Below are 15,557 nucleotides of genomic sequence, written 5' to 3'. Positions count from 1 at the left end.
TCTGGTATGCAACAGCTGAAAAAAGTTCATGCTCCAGATTTTTTATCAGTTAATAGCAACAATAAATGATACAAGCTGAATGAGGCCAGCGTGATAGCATCGCTGTGCTTTTCCTACATAAATCACATTTTACTGAGTAGATCTGTGTCCCACCGGTGGGACCACCACTGTAGTGCACCCTAATGCACACTACAGTAAAACTATATGCTTCCAGTGATTTAGGAGCAAAGATTTTTCCATGGAAAAAGACATATGTTGCTATTACACCATGTTAAGTTCCATTCCTTTCTTAGATTGTCCTTAAATCCATGCTGTTTATTACTGAAACTATGCCAAACTGTATTTTCAGCATACCGCTGGGAGTCTTCCTGTCAGACTTCAAGCTGGGTGTCGCCATCACGACTGCGTCCACCTGAGTTAGGATCCCATTATGAGCTTAATGACACCCAGCAGAACATCAGACGCGGAGGCAGCACGCGCTCTCTGCAGCTGGACTACAGGGTGATGGGCTACAACGCGGACAAAAGCCGTGAGAGGACCCAGGAAACTGGGAGGAGGACCTTTCAGTGGGAGAGGAATCAGTCTGGAGAGTGGGAGAGAAAACACACCCCGGACAGAAAAGAAAAGAGAAGGTACAAGGAGGAAGGAAGGAATATGAACATTAGGACCAAGGACATGGAGGGACACCAGGACCACGGAGATCAGCAGGTGCAGGACCAAGACAGCTGTGACGACAGCTCCTCGCCCGTGTATGAAGAGTACCAAGAGTCCAGACATGATCCGGAACAAAATGAAGACACGGAGAGCCTTTATGATATTCTACCCCCAACTCGGCGAGCCTATGAAGGATATCCGTCCAGTCCCCCAGGGCTAAACCTGCACCCAGCTCAACTTATGCCCCCCCTCAGGGCCTGGGACTTACAGACAGAGGAATGGAGGGGATCACGGGAAGACCATGGAGGGCTTGGCTCTAATAGTCTGGCAGGTTCTGGGGATGAGTTAGAAAGACTACTGAACCTGGTGTCACTGAGAGCCAGGAGAGCCACACGAATAAACAGAGCCTCTACCAGATCTGAACCTGCAGCAGGCTGGGATGGGCTGAAATGAGCTCACGCTCAAGACTCCTTAAAACAAAAAGATTTTCTGTTCCTTTGCAAATCACAGAGTGGCGGTGATCCTCTCTGGTTACGGTTCACATTTATAATCTACTCGAACACTGGTCCACCACTTAAAAAAAAATAATTGGACAAGAATGTTAACATACACACTTTTATTATCCGACATTATTATCCTTGTGTAAACAATCACTAATCCACCACCAATCCCCTGGCTCATTTATAAGCGGGAGGAATAAGAGGAAATATATGTGTCTCGTCACAGCTTCACCTGGGCTGCCATTGGTTCTGAATCAGTGCTTTTACATGTATTATTTAGAGTCACTGAAGAAGAACATTTGGAGCTTGTTTTAGATCGCGTACCCCTGTATGTGCAAATTTTCAAATCATGTATTTCGTTCATCGCTGTGTCGGATCGCACATGTACTGGCAGACAATTATTTTGTTAACTCAGCCGTGCAATACTTAATGCATTTATTATTTTTTACTGACGCGCGCTCAGGTTTGTTTTGCAGGGAGCTTTTCGCTCGCATCCCACACAGACACTGAGAGTATTAAGATTACCTGAGGTTGATTTTACACAATCATTTAATTTTCCTATGTGGATTTATTTATTTATTCATATTTGTAGCTTTGCTTATGAGTCTCTTCATGAGCACGTGTGTTATAGTTACCTGGCCTGTGTAGATATGATTAAATACAGGACTAAGGATATATTTTTTTATTTACTCAATCGGCTATTCTAAGTGAGTAGAAGGACACAGAGCTACTTATTAAAACACATTAATTTAATCAATATGTACATAATGTAATTTGAATATATTGAAGCTTTAGCAGTGCTTCAGGCAGACTGAAGCCCGCTTTACACCTGGTGTTAATATGTGAAATGAATTTCGGGGCATTATGTGCAGAACGGCTTAGAGAATTGTGTGGACATGCAACCGTGAAGTACAGAATCACTCACCCAGGACATGTGCTCATGGTTGGCTCGCTGATAACGCAGTGTAAATGCTGCTGCATTCCCAGTTCACACACAACAAAGGGAATGCAAATGAAAATAAACTCCACGTAACGAAGCTTCGAAACAGCGCTGTTCTCTGAGAATATTCCTAGTTGACTCCTAGTTGGCTAGGAGTAATTAAAGATAAACATATTCATGGTAGCTGTTCGGGTCATTTGTGGATTTTAAAAAAAAGACACACCGTGTGCACAAAAATACACACACCTCTTCCCATGCACAAACTGGTATTTGTAAAGGAAGAATGTGTGGACCGTGTTCGTACTCCAGACCGTGACAGACCATCGTGAGGCAAACCCGACAGAATGGAGAGAAGATGAAAAATGAACCGAGACAGAAGTGAAGAAAAACAGCCAGTTTGGCTGAGCTTTCATTCCCTGTTATCAATATATATATTTCCAGCTCATAAACGCATCATCAATAACTTAGCCTCTGCACACCACCACAGTGGATTTTAAATCAACCAGTCAACCTGTGATTGAAGTGCAGACTTTAAGCTTTAGTTCAAGGGATTTAACAAAAGTGTCCCATTAATATTGTTTAGGAATTACTGCCATTTTAATAGACGATCGCCTATGCAGTTGGGTGGTTGACTGACAAGCAGTTTTATGACCAGATGAGACCTGTTTCCTGTTCATTTTATTACAAATTAAGGAGGTAAAAAAAGAAACACGAGCAGATTTCAGTTCTAGATCTTTTATCTCCCTGAAGATGTTCTGTCAGATCTTCAAAGAGTCACTGTGATGGTGTACAGAAGCAAACAGTGAAACAATGTCCAAATACTTATGAACCTACAGTAACTGTATATGTACCATTTACAAATTTCCACTTGATCAGACCTTTCCATGTTCTGCTTGTTCTTTCTCTTCTTCTTCATCATCTTCCTCTTATTATTGTTATTGTTTTCGGTGTAATAATTGTGGGTGTAGCTGTATATGATGGCCTGCTTTCCTCCTGTGATCTGATGTACTTGTTGCCTCTTGTTTGCAGTCTCCGTTTTTTTTTTCTGTCTTATTTTGTTTTTACTTCTGCCAGGATCCTCTGCCCTGAACTTCCAGAGGTGAAAGCTTTTTTTCTCCCATCACTAGTTTCTCTTACGTTCGTGATTCCAGAACTGAGATCACCAAATACACATTTTAATTAGTCCACGACTCATATTAGTGTCTCAGTCTCAGATTTGGGGAAATTGCACTTCTTCTTTGCTGTGTTTTTTTTTTTATCATTGTCATGTCTAATCACTGCTTGATTTATATGCAAATGAGGAATAAGGGAGGATTTACATCATTCATTATGAAAGCTCTAAGTGGAAATCATGCACATGTGTAAAGTTTTGCTTTGATTGAGATTTATAAAAGAGCACCATGCGTAGGCACGGGTTTACAAATATGAGTAGAGGAATACAGATTCACTCGTAAATCTGCATAAACTTTTATGCATCTGGCTCATGTCAGAACTAAAAGCCACCTTCATGTCACAGTTACTACGCTCATCATCTCATCTGGTAAACATGCCTTTGAGAAAATGCTCAGCAAACAATATATGTACATCAAATTGAAAGACAGAGTAGATGCTACAAAGTAAATGCAAGCCGTCTATGTCTCTAAGTATGTAGTGAGAATCCAAGGCCGCACTTTTGTGTTAAATTAGCGCATTTGTTGTTGCAAAAGTGGTTTTCATTGACAGAGTTGAAAGATACTGTGCCGATGGACTCTTTGGAAATACCGTAACATCCAGCAGTAACAGACACATACCAGTTGACATGTCTTATTGTGATCAGGTTTAGTTTCACCTAATGTATTTTGTGTCTTATAATAGCATCGTCCATCTATTCATCCTCTCTATCCAATTCCTATTCAGTATTTGGGGGGCTGAAGCGTGCCACAGCTTGCACAAAGAAACATACCGGACAGGTCAGACTACAACATGGATAAACACATTCACACCTGTGGGCACTTTACAGTTTCCAGTTCACCGGGCCTGCATGTCTGCAGACTGTGGAAGAAAGCTGAGGCACCTAAAGGAAACCCACAGGAATACCGTGAGAGCATTCAAACTCAATACAACAGCTTCCACAGGCAGAGGTTTGCAACCCAGAACCTCAGTGCTGTGAATCAACGCTGCCAGCAACTGAGACATTTTTGCTGTCATCTTTTTATTCTTTATTGCCATCCACTGCAGTTGAATCATCTCGCAAACTACCATTCATTCCTACAGGATCATAAGTTATTTCAGGTCACTCACATGCTGAAGCGCAGCGCTGCATGGGTGTTTGAGTGGCTGCGCATTAACAAGACTTGAAGAATGTTCCCCAATCAAGGAGATTCACGTTTTATCGAGAATGAGAGAACGAGAACGGCATTTGTCCTCGGGGCGAATGTGTAATGGGTGTGTTATAGCAGGTTAGCTAGATCTCAACCTAGACTATGTGAGATAAATAATCCCCATAAAATATTTAATCCTATCAAGTCAGTCTTGTCATGCCTCTTATGTTTTTCTTTCCCTCCCCACCGGAATCTGGCAGATTCATTTAGCGGAGCTTAAAGTTGTCAATGTCCTAGGAAGACATGAAGGCATAATAATGTCCCCTGAAAATGTAAAGTGCACAACGTGTTTGATCAGTTAAACAATAAATTTCATTCTGAAATCATCAGAGGTGATTTGAAAAGGCTGTTAGGATCTTGGCTTAGATTCCCTTGCCTCTATACGCTGTCAACAGTTGAGCAGATTTCAGCATAATCTTCGCATTATGCCTTTTTGTTTACCTCAGGAACTGAATTATTTGCTGACTTGAATAAATGGATCCAGCTTATTGTGTGGTACTCTTTGTTCCTGGGAGTTTATTTCCATTCTGACCCATTGCGATGATGAAATTATGCAGACGGTGCATCTCTAAAAGGCATGTATCTGTGATTAGATAATCCTTTGGCTGTCTGCATGGAGATTTTTTAAGTCCTGTTCCTCGGGCATTGAAAAATGCGCCCAGAAAATATTAGGCACAATTTTCAGGCTTCTGTGCAGTTCCTTGTGCACTAATGCAGGTGGTATTACATGAAAAGTGGCACTGCACAAGAGCCAGGGAATTGTTGCAAGGGTATATTTTAAAATTTTACTGTGCACTTAAAAATAGTAATATTACAGTTACCATCTGCAAATGAAGTATGTTTTTTATGAAAACCTTTATCAAATATGAACATCTGGCATTTGCAATCGGGGAAACACCTAAAAGAAGACCTATTACCCTTTCCCTTAGTTTTGATACTGTTACAGAGTTGCCACAGAAAAACAAAGTTTTGGATAATGAAGTGTGGTTATATGTAAGTAAACCATAATCTCAGGTCTCAGACTGCTCAAATGCTCATTTAGAGTTTTCAACCCTTTTGTTTTTAGGGGCACTCAGCTGGAGGAAAGGGAGCTAAAGTGCAGGTTGTTTCAGGTTGAGAATGAACTGAGGGCTCTACCAAGCCCCAGTGCAAGGTAAACAAGGTTTGGACACGTGGAAACATCAAGAGCCTCGGGTATTTGGGCATGCACATCTGCACAAGATCCAAATTAGTGCGACTTTAATGTCACAAGGTCTCCTACTGTTGAGTAGAGTGGCATTTCTTAGTAGCTTTATCTGCATCACTAAAAGGTAAGAAATTAATTCTTGATTGTTGACAAAAAGGTTGAAGGCAGCCAGTCTGTGGCCCTAACTAACAAGGACACACACAAAGGAATCTTTGCGGTTTTTGATTATCCTCCCGACCCCCCGCGGAGTTGATACACAGACTTTCTCCTTGTTGCCATCCAAGCCTCCTCGTATAAACATCACCAAGCTGACTACCTGCCAGAAAGCATTCCCATGGCAACCAGGCATTCCCCCGATTGTGTTTTATTTTCTCTGGCACATACAACACATTTTGGCCAATTAAGGGTTGTGGATGTGTGTCTATGTGCATTTTTTTTGTAGTATTAATGCATGTTTTTCCCCTGCATGTCGCTCAACACAATATGCATGACCTCAAAAAAAATAGCATGTTTTTATTTTTAGATGCAGTGCCACGCAGGAGAGAGTTGTTTAGTAAAAGATTATCCACTCACCCACTCATGTGTGACAGATATATATGTAGGTGCTATGTATGCATGCACTGAGATAATGTGAAGTTACAAAGGGAGCATCACAGACTGTATATAAAAGATGGATGCCACCCACAGGTTAGTGAAGTCCTATTTACAAGTCTCAAGCTAAAAAATTATGGCTTTCACCATCTTGGTATTTGCAAATTAGACACGATGAGTTGAGGTCGATCTGACTGAGAAACTGAGGGACACTGCAGTTGTCAATCATAAGGGAGGATTGCCTAAAACCTGCCCTGCTTTATCATCCTGTGTGACTATCATGGAGACCAGAATTTATAAAGTTAAATTAATGTTAATACGTGAAAATAGTAGGAACATTACAAGTGCCAAAATGGTAACTGAGGCGGAAAAAGCAAATCAAGCACTCTGTGAACATGTTTAACATATAAACAACAGCTGAATCAGCAACACTTAAACTTAAAAATTAAATATACCATACCAATTATTTATTAAGATCTTTAAAATTTGGTGTCTTTGATGTTTACCAATCAGTCAAGTTTGGAATAATTTGGGATTTTCTCCAATCTTTACAGGGTCAAAACTGTTCATACAGGCTCAGATGTATGCATACATGATAACTAAAACTTGTTTAAATATCCCTTAGAAAGTTATATCTCCACCAGATGCTTTTGGCAACCATCAATAGGCTTCTGGCGGCTGGATATTTAAATAAGTCGGTTTCCTGGCACCTACACAGCTTTTAACCCTGGAATGAAAAAGGATTGAGGTCGGAGCTTGAGGAAGGCCATTCCAGAAGCTTAATGTTAACCTACTTTATTCAAATCCTAGAGCAGATTTTGTTTGAGATCATTGTCTTGTTGGGACACTCAGTTGTGTCCAAGTTTCAACTGTCCAGTGGTTGATTCAATTTAATTCAGTTGTATTTATATAGTGCCAAATTACAACAGTCGCATCAAAGCGCTTTATACTGTAAGGTTTACAATAATACAGTGGGGCAAAAAAGTATTTAGTCAGCCACCGATTGTGCAAGTTCCCCCACCTAAAATGATGACAGAGGTCAGTAATTTGCACCAGAGGTACACTTCAACTGTGAGAGACAGAATGTGAAAAAAAAATCCATGAATCCACATGGTAGGATTTGTAAAGAATTTATTCGTAAATCAGGGTGGAAAATAAGTATTTGGTCAATAACAAAAATACAACTCAATACTTTGTAACATAACCTTTGTTGGCAATAACAGAGGTCAAACGTTTACTATAGGTCTTTACCAGGTTTGCACACACAGTAGCTGGTATTTTGGCCCATTCCTCCATGCAGATCTTCTCGAGAGCAGTGATGTTTTGGGGCTGTCGCCGAGCAACACGGACTTTCAACTCCCGCCACAGATTTTCTATGGGGTTGAGGTCTGGAGACTGGCTAGGCCACTCCAGGACTTTCAAATGCTTCTTACGGAGCCATTCCTTTGTTGCCCGGGCGGTGTGTTTTGGATCATTGTCATGTTGGAAGACCCAGCCTCGTTTCATCTTCAAAGTTCTCACTGATGGAAGGAGGTTTTGGCTCAAAATCTCACGATACATGGCCCCATTCATTCTGTCCTTAACACGGATCAGTCGTCCTGTCCCCTTGGCAGAAAAACAGCCCCATAGCATGATGTTTCCACCCCCATGCTTCACAGTAGGTATGGTGTTCTTGGGATGCAACTCAGTATTCTTCTTCCTTCAAACACGACGAGTTGAGTTTATACCAAAAAGTTCTACTTTGGTTTCATCTGACCACATGACATTCTCCCAATCCTCTGCTGTATCATCCATGTGCTCTCTGGCAAACTTCAGACGGGCCTGGACATGCACTGGCTTCAGCAGCAGAACACGTCTGGCACTGCGGGATTTGATTCCCTGCCGTTGTAGTGTGTTACTGATGGTGACCTTTGTTACTTTGGTCCCAGCTCTCTGCAGGTCATTCACCAGGTCCCCCCGTGTGGTTCTGGGATCTTTGCTCACCGTTCTCATGATCATTTTGACCCCACGGGATGAGATCTTGCATGGAGCCCCAGATCGAGGGAGATTATCAGTGGTCTTGTATGTCTTCCATTTTCTGATGATTGCTCCCACAGTTGATTTTTTCACACCAAGCTGCTTGCCTATTGTAGATTCACTCTTCCCAGTCTGGTGCAGGTCTACAATACTTTTCCTGGTGTCCTTCGAAAGCTCTTTGGTCTTGGCCATGGCGGAGTTTGGAGTCTGACTGTTTGAGGCTGTGGACAGGTGTCTTTTATACAGATGATGAGTTCAAACAGGTGCCATTCATACAGGTAACGAGTGGGGGACAGAAAAGCTTCTTACAGAAGACGTTACAGGTCTGTGAGAGCCAGAGATTTTCCTTGTTTGAGGTGACCAAATACTTATTTTCCACCCTAATTTACGAATAAATTCTTTACAAATCCTACCATGTGAATTCATGGATTTTTTTTTCACATTCTGTCTCTCACAGTTGAAGTGTACCTCTGGTGCAAATTACTGACCTCTGTCATCATTTTAGGTGGGGGAACTAGCACAATCGGTGGCTGACTAAATACTTTTTTGCCCCACTGTACATAGAAAACCCCAACAATCAAAACCCCAACCCCCCAACACCCCCATAAGCAACCACTTGACAACAGTAGGACAGCCCGTTCTCACTCCCGGAGCGTAGTATACTGACGTTTTGTCACGTCCAGCAGCGTTCCCGAGGAACTTAGGGAGTGAGAACGTGTTCAGTAGGAAGGAAAAACTTCCTTTTAACAGGAAGAAACCTTCAGCAGAACCAGGCTCAAGGAGGGGCAGCCATTTGCTGTGACTGGTTGGGGATAAGGAGAGGAGAAGTGTAGAGACTAGAGTAGTGGTTAGACTACACACCTTTGGAGCAGAGGATTGCAAGTTCGGTGTCTGTCCAGTAAGGGTCTTAAGGGTAGGCTAGGGTAGGGCTAGGCTAGGGTAGGCTAGACCCATGCTAAGTGATCAACAAGGTCCGTGTCAGGTGTTGAGGAGGCATCAGGCACCCTGATGAGAAGAGAAGTACAAGATTAGGAGAGGACAAAAGACACACCGTGGAAGAGGGCCGGAGATTATTAATAACCCAGGTTTGAATGCAGAGTGTTGTATAAAGACATGGTGAATGAAGTTTGAGGTGAAGCTGAAGAATTCAGAGAATTTGACCACTGATTCAGTCTGCTATTCTTCTTGGATTCACTTCAGTGAGTTGTTTTGATTTTTCAATTGTTCTGAATATTGGTCAATGAAATGAGTGCAAATTAGTGATGTGCGATACCACTGATTTGCTTTATGATCCGATACCAAGTATAATTCAGGGTGGTATCGGCGATACTGATCTGATACCGATACTTTGTACAAAAACTTTTTTTTTTACTGTATCTTTTATTGTACCTCAAATTATAGCTTCATAATGATTACAGGACGTCAGATTACTTGTTCTTATCACTTAATAATGCAGAATTATCATACAGAAAACTGAAGTTGTGTGCCATTTGAGCATGTTGCCTGCCTGCAGCACTAAAGGACTCCTCGAGAGACGTCTGTCTCGCCCTAGCAGCACCTGTCCCCCTCCTCGTCTTTAGTTCGCCTCAACATACGCTTGTCATATTCTGTGATATGATTTACTCTGAGGTGTTTGACGAGGTAAATGGTGTCGCCACAACACCTCACTTTCTTGCCACATGTATCACAAACCGCATCTTGGCTGTTTGTGGAGGTAAAATACATCCGCACATGACTCCATTTACGCCCAGCCATTGTTGTGAGTGCGCACGCCAAGGGGCTGCAACACATTTATACAGCCGTATTTCGCACATGACTATTAAAGGCGGAAGATGAAGTAGTTCCTTCCAATGTAGACAATCCAAATGATATAGTTTCTTTCCACTCTGTTCCTGTTAATGATAAACTACAAATTTACCCTACATTACTAAAATATCGATATTTTAATGTGAGAATCGATTCTAGAACATAAATGACTGGTATCGGAAGAATCGATATTTCAGTATCGATCCACACATCAGTAGTGCAAATGCTTTTTACAGTCACTAAAGATGTATGCTGTAGACATATTCCACCCTGGAAAAAGAACAGTTCAAATTAATCATTAAAAGTTAAACATTTTTCATAATATTCATGTCCATCATCAGTGTATTTAACCTTCTGACCACAAATGCATGGTCTGATTGCTCTGAAGGAAACTCTCAGTTATCATGTAGACTCTCCTAGACTGGATTTCATTTGTTTAACCAAGTGATACACTGCATTTTATCATGTCAAGCTCAGCACCAGCAGAGGTCCAATTTCAGCTCTCCCATCATCCAAGACACCAATATGTGCTTAGCATAGGTATCAACCATAGCTAATCTAGCTAATGTTAACATCTGTTTGTTTAACTCCTATACTGTGTGCTCAATTACACAGTTTCCTGTTCTGCTTGTCATTAGACTGTGCAGGCATGAAAGAGTGACACAAACGGCATCCACAAATGTCTTTACTTTTATATCAGTCAGTTTCTCATTTCTGCTAAAGTTCTGATTTTACAACATTTAAGTTGTCAGACAAAATTAACGTTCACACCACTTTAAGTCTTGGCTGATGTGTGAATTTTGCAAGATTCACATTTTAAATGCCCACTCAGGGATAAAGGTGAAAGGACATCCTTGCAGCAATGCAGAGGGGGAAAAACAGTGTGTTTTGTACATTAAATAATGTAAACATATGTAGTATTTCCCCCCAGATAAATATAAGCCCATTAAGGGCAGTTTTACCAGATGCCAGATGTCCCTGGTGAAATAACTCTAACATTTAATCAAATTGTACAGCTGTTTTATTTATTGTTAATTTAAGTTTTACCTTATAATCCATGTATCACATACAATTTCCACTGATGGTCAACTGCTCACTGTGTTTTATCATGCAGAATTTATGCAGTTATGTTTATTGCTGTGCATGCTCATCTACCGAAGGCCCATTGTGAGCTAGGAAAAGACGTTCAGTTTTTACAACCAGCCCTGTGTTAGCTAACAGAAAGAATGCAGGCTTAAGGCACTTCCGCACTGGCTTCACTTTTCAGACCCAAAAGCTACATTCATCTTTTATGCACAATATCTGGGAAGACTGCATGTCTGCGTGCTTTAGGTTTGGAAGAATAAGAAAGAGTATCTTAAAATTGTTTTCTTTGAAAGAGTATTTGCAACGTGTGCATTTTACTATATAGAGCTATAGCAGTGTTTCCATGAAGGCAGTCATTTTGCCAGTGTTTTTTTTTTTTTTTTTTAACTGAGAATATCATTTTTGAGTGAAACGATTCATATATCTTTTAGTGAATGCCAGTTTGTGTCAGTGCAATAGATGGAAATAGCTCATAGTTAAATGCTGCCTGGCTTGTTCCAGCTCTGTTTTCTCTCCCTGCAGGAACCATGAACCACAAAAGACTCAAACAGGTACAAGGCAGAACTCAAGGGAGACAAATCTCTATTTTCCTCAGCCCAGGAAAAATTTATGCGCTACAGTGTGTTCATAAAACTTGATGAAACTTGTCACTGTGGGAGACATTCTAAAACTTCTATTACCAACTTTACAGCCTAAAAATAATCAGCCTGTTTTGCTCCCTAATGTGATCACAACACCTGAATTTATGTTTCCTCTATTACCCCTGCCTGTCGTAACAAGGCAAAACAGAAAATAAGATTTTGTCAATTAGCATAATAAGCTAAACATTTCTCAGGTGAGAAAGCCAGGTGTCTCTAAAAAGGGGCAGTGGTACGTCAGCTTTTTCTGAATTATTTCCTGTTTTCAATTTAGGTCTTTACTGGAAGAAGAAAAAATTTAGGGGTGATTACCCACAGGACATTACCCTGATGTGCATAACCTTGCACAACATTACTACTGCCTCTCGCTCAGTATGAGGTACTGAGAATAAACAACAGGAATATAAACACACACCACAAATGTCCCTGCGCTGTGGTAAAAGAGAGGCGAAACAGTGCAAGCAGTTTATTCGTCCAGATTTAGAGCTCATTAAATTATGGTGACAAAGGATTGTGCAACATGTTCCAATAACTTACACTGTCTCTCTGACAAACTTGTTTGATAACCATCCCACTTGTTTAGCGTATTCCAAGCACGCTGGCTCTCCTAGTGACAGGCACGGGGTCAAACTAAAGGCAAACATGAGGGGGTGTGAGGGAAACAAGACATAGAAAAATAAACAAAAAGTGACTGTTGTGTTTATTCATCATGCATCAGGGGACACTGATGAGGACCTGCCAGTCCCTTTAGCTCTGCTGGCTTTTCATTGGACCAGCTGGCATTTATACCACAAAGTCAGCTAAGCCACTTAAAACCGCTTTCTACCCCCACATTTCCTATTTTTCTTCCCTTTCCTTTCTGCTCCTTTTCTTTTAACAATGAATTTCTTCATGATCTTTCTGGACACAGCAGGGAAGAGAAGAAATGGACAGAAGGATTAAATGATGTTACATAAAGGAGAAAGGGATTGAAAGATAGACCGTGTAAGAAAGGCAAGAGATGAGTAGAGGAGTGGGAAAAATACGAGAGATTACCATTCCCCAGTTCTTGCTTATTGAGGGGTAGCTGTGTGGGTGATTATAAATCCACGCTGTTTCTCAGTAACACCGGGATTACACACCCGGCCAGACCTAATCTATGTGCCTAACATCTGCCTCTGATGAGACACAAACACACTTGCGCGTGCACCAACGCACACACACGTGTGCACACCAGCATGCAGACACATACCTGCACGCAAACCCACCCATGACCACAGTGATTACAAACGCAGTCAGTGTCTGGAGCAATTTCATCTCATGTATTTTATATACTTTAATAATATGAGTATGATCTGACAGAACATGCCTGCATGCTTAAAACAAGGCAACAAGGGGAAGAGGGGAAATGGAGTGGGACTAGGTGACGTCTATGCACATGTGCGGGGATACGAATTCACATCAGAAAGCCGCTCTCGGCCGTGTAGGAAGCTGTTTACCAGCTCTATCCCATCACTACCCTCCCCCTGCTGTTTTAAGAGATTATTACTAAGGCAATCCGCTGGCATATGCCTGCAAAACTGCTATGTGTGAGACAGGGATGTTAACCATGCGCTTCATGTCCTTTATTGGATTTCCTTATGTGATGAAAGTGTATAAAGACCATCGGATTATGTCACATTTACACAACATTAAAATACAGTAATTGCCTCAAACTTTGGGACATTTCTTTGGCGGGGAAGATTTCCCTCTCTTGGCCACTTACTGCAAACTACACAAAGACCACAGAAAAAGCTGAATCCCATTTTCCGGGATATATTTTTTTTACCCTTCATTCATCTTGGCTCGAGCCCTAATATGCTGATATGCAGGGGCCTTCAGTGTTAAGCTGTTGGACTGCATTACAACACTTCTCAGTTTGTTCTGATCTTGTAAAAAACTGCTGCCTTAAAGAGAGGTGAGACAGAATGATGGATCAACAGCTGCTGAGAAATATGGCTGCATCATGGGCTTCAGAGCTCAGCTTGTTATCTTCTCTGGCTCTAAGGAATTGGTACGCTGTCACCTTTAAGATTGCTGAGATCTGATTTAGCTAAGAAAAAGGGCTGGCTTGTGTTGTTCTTTGATCAGCAGGTTTTTTTTTATTTATGCCAGCAGAATAAGCATCAAGATTTGCTGATTTTGCTGCAACTTTAAGACTTTTATTAGGCCCTTGTTAAACTATGAAAGCGTGAAATGCCTTTGGTAGGAACCTTTACAGTCCATCTGACAATTCAAATGTAAGAACAATAAAAACACAATAAGATAAACACAGAAACATGTGTAGAAGACAAAAGGCGAGCTAACACCTTATTAATAATGATGCAGTAAAAACGTCAACCTCTTCCAGTTTAACCTTTGCCTCAGTTCCAGTTTTCAAGCTGTGGTTTAAAATGATAATCTAACAGCATAAATTCCAAATCCAGATTGTACCAAAATCTCTTTACGTGTTATTTGGCTCAGGAGCCGTTTCCACTAAATTTCATACAGAATTTTTAAGCTTATGAGCCCATAGCTCTTTTTTTAAAAGGTCTTTGGAGGGATCTTTCCTATGAATTATGGTTGAAAAATACAAATAATAATAATAACCAGCCACACCTGTGAATATTTGTCTTTTTTAATGACCATTACTGCCTGTACCAAATTCAGTGATAGGTGAAAACTTAAAATTGAATTTGTGCATTTAATAATTGTCAAAAATTAGTGAAAATTCCAATCGAATTTTTTTTGCAAAATCGATGAAATTCATTCTCTCGGACCACATGTGTGAGTCCAAAATTTTAGATCTCCAAATCTGTTCTCAAGAACACTGAAGACTAGTTTGGCTATTTTTATGTTCCCACATCTTTAAATGTTTTGGAAACAACAAAAAGCTTTCAGTCCCATCCTAATATAATGATGACATGTTTGTATGCTCAGTATCTGTATGTACCCGAATTGTTTGGGCCAATGAAACTTTGCAAGAACTTTGTCACACATACAGCAATTCACTATGTGTTTGCGTTTTTTTTTTTAAAGATTTATTATTGAGATTTATTATATATCTCTCTTCTCTTGATTTTCATGTATATTACGTTCATTTCATCATAACCCTGCAAATGAAAATGTAATGTTCCATTTTTCTTTTGCATTTGTTCACGTTCACACACAACCATATATATATTGGTGTATATATTTTTGGTTTTCTGTTGTTAAATGAATGTAGCAGCGCTTCCTGCAAACCTATTGTCAGTTGTGTTACTCAAAGATTAGATTGTTTATACTCATGAATACAATCCAATTATGGTTACGCTTGTTATATTTATTTAAATAACTCTCAAAACAACATAAAGTATAGACTCTATGCCTTTTCTTTTCTTTACACCTGGTACCTCCGACACTTGTTTTCATGGCACCATCTGGTAATTTCCAGAAAACTCTCTGCGGAACAGTGGCTTGTGTTAGCAAAGACTGCGTTATCAATATTAATAAGCCATGTTGTCATGTAGAGTACAGCACAAAGAACACAGCCATATGGAGACGCTACTGTATGTTACTGGCTCTTCTAGAGGGCTATGCTAAAACTCACTTTCTTTGGTGAGATTCTCAGTACATTATTCATCTACATCCTCATTTCTGCACTTATTCCCATAACATTAGGCTACACTGCCATAAGTAAGTGCTAAAAATCTTTTTTTCCTAAAGAGTATATATCAAAATAGGACCATTTATGGATTCAGATTGGGTTATAAATTGTAGGGTACTTGCATCTTTTTTCTTTCT

General features: G+C 40.5%; 1 protein-coding gene across 1 annotated transcript in view; it reads left to right on the top strand.

The window, feature by feature from the left end:
* The window catches only part of LOC120734386 (protocadherin Fat 3), a 70,160-nt gene extending 63,371 nt beyond the window's left edge, over positions 1–6,789 (top strand). Inside the window, exon 52 of the mRNA XM_040033188.1 lies at positions 350–6,789. Coding sequence (XP_039889122.1) covers positions 350–1,107 — 758 coding nt within the window. The 3' untranslated portion in view covers positions 1,108–6,789. The remainder of the gene's footprint in view (positions 1–349) is intronic.
* The last annotated feature ends 8,768 nt before the right edge of the window (positions 6,790–15,557 follow it).

This window comes from Simochromis diagramma, unplaced genomic scaffold (genome assembly GCF_900408965.1).
Source record: "Simochromis diagramma unplaced genomic scaffold, fSimDia1.1 OVJJ01000216.1, whole genome shotgun sequence".
In the NCBI taxonomy this organism is placed as follows: Eukaryota; Metazoa; Chordata; class Actinopteri; order Cichliformes; family Cichlidae; genus Simochromis; species Simochromis diagramma.
The sequence above is the reverse complement of the archived record's forward strand: the minus strand, read 5'-3'. Positions and strand labels throughout refer to the sequence as shown.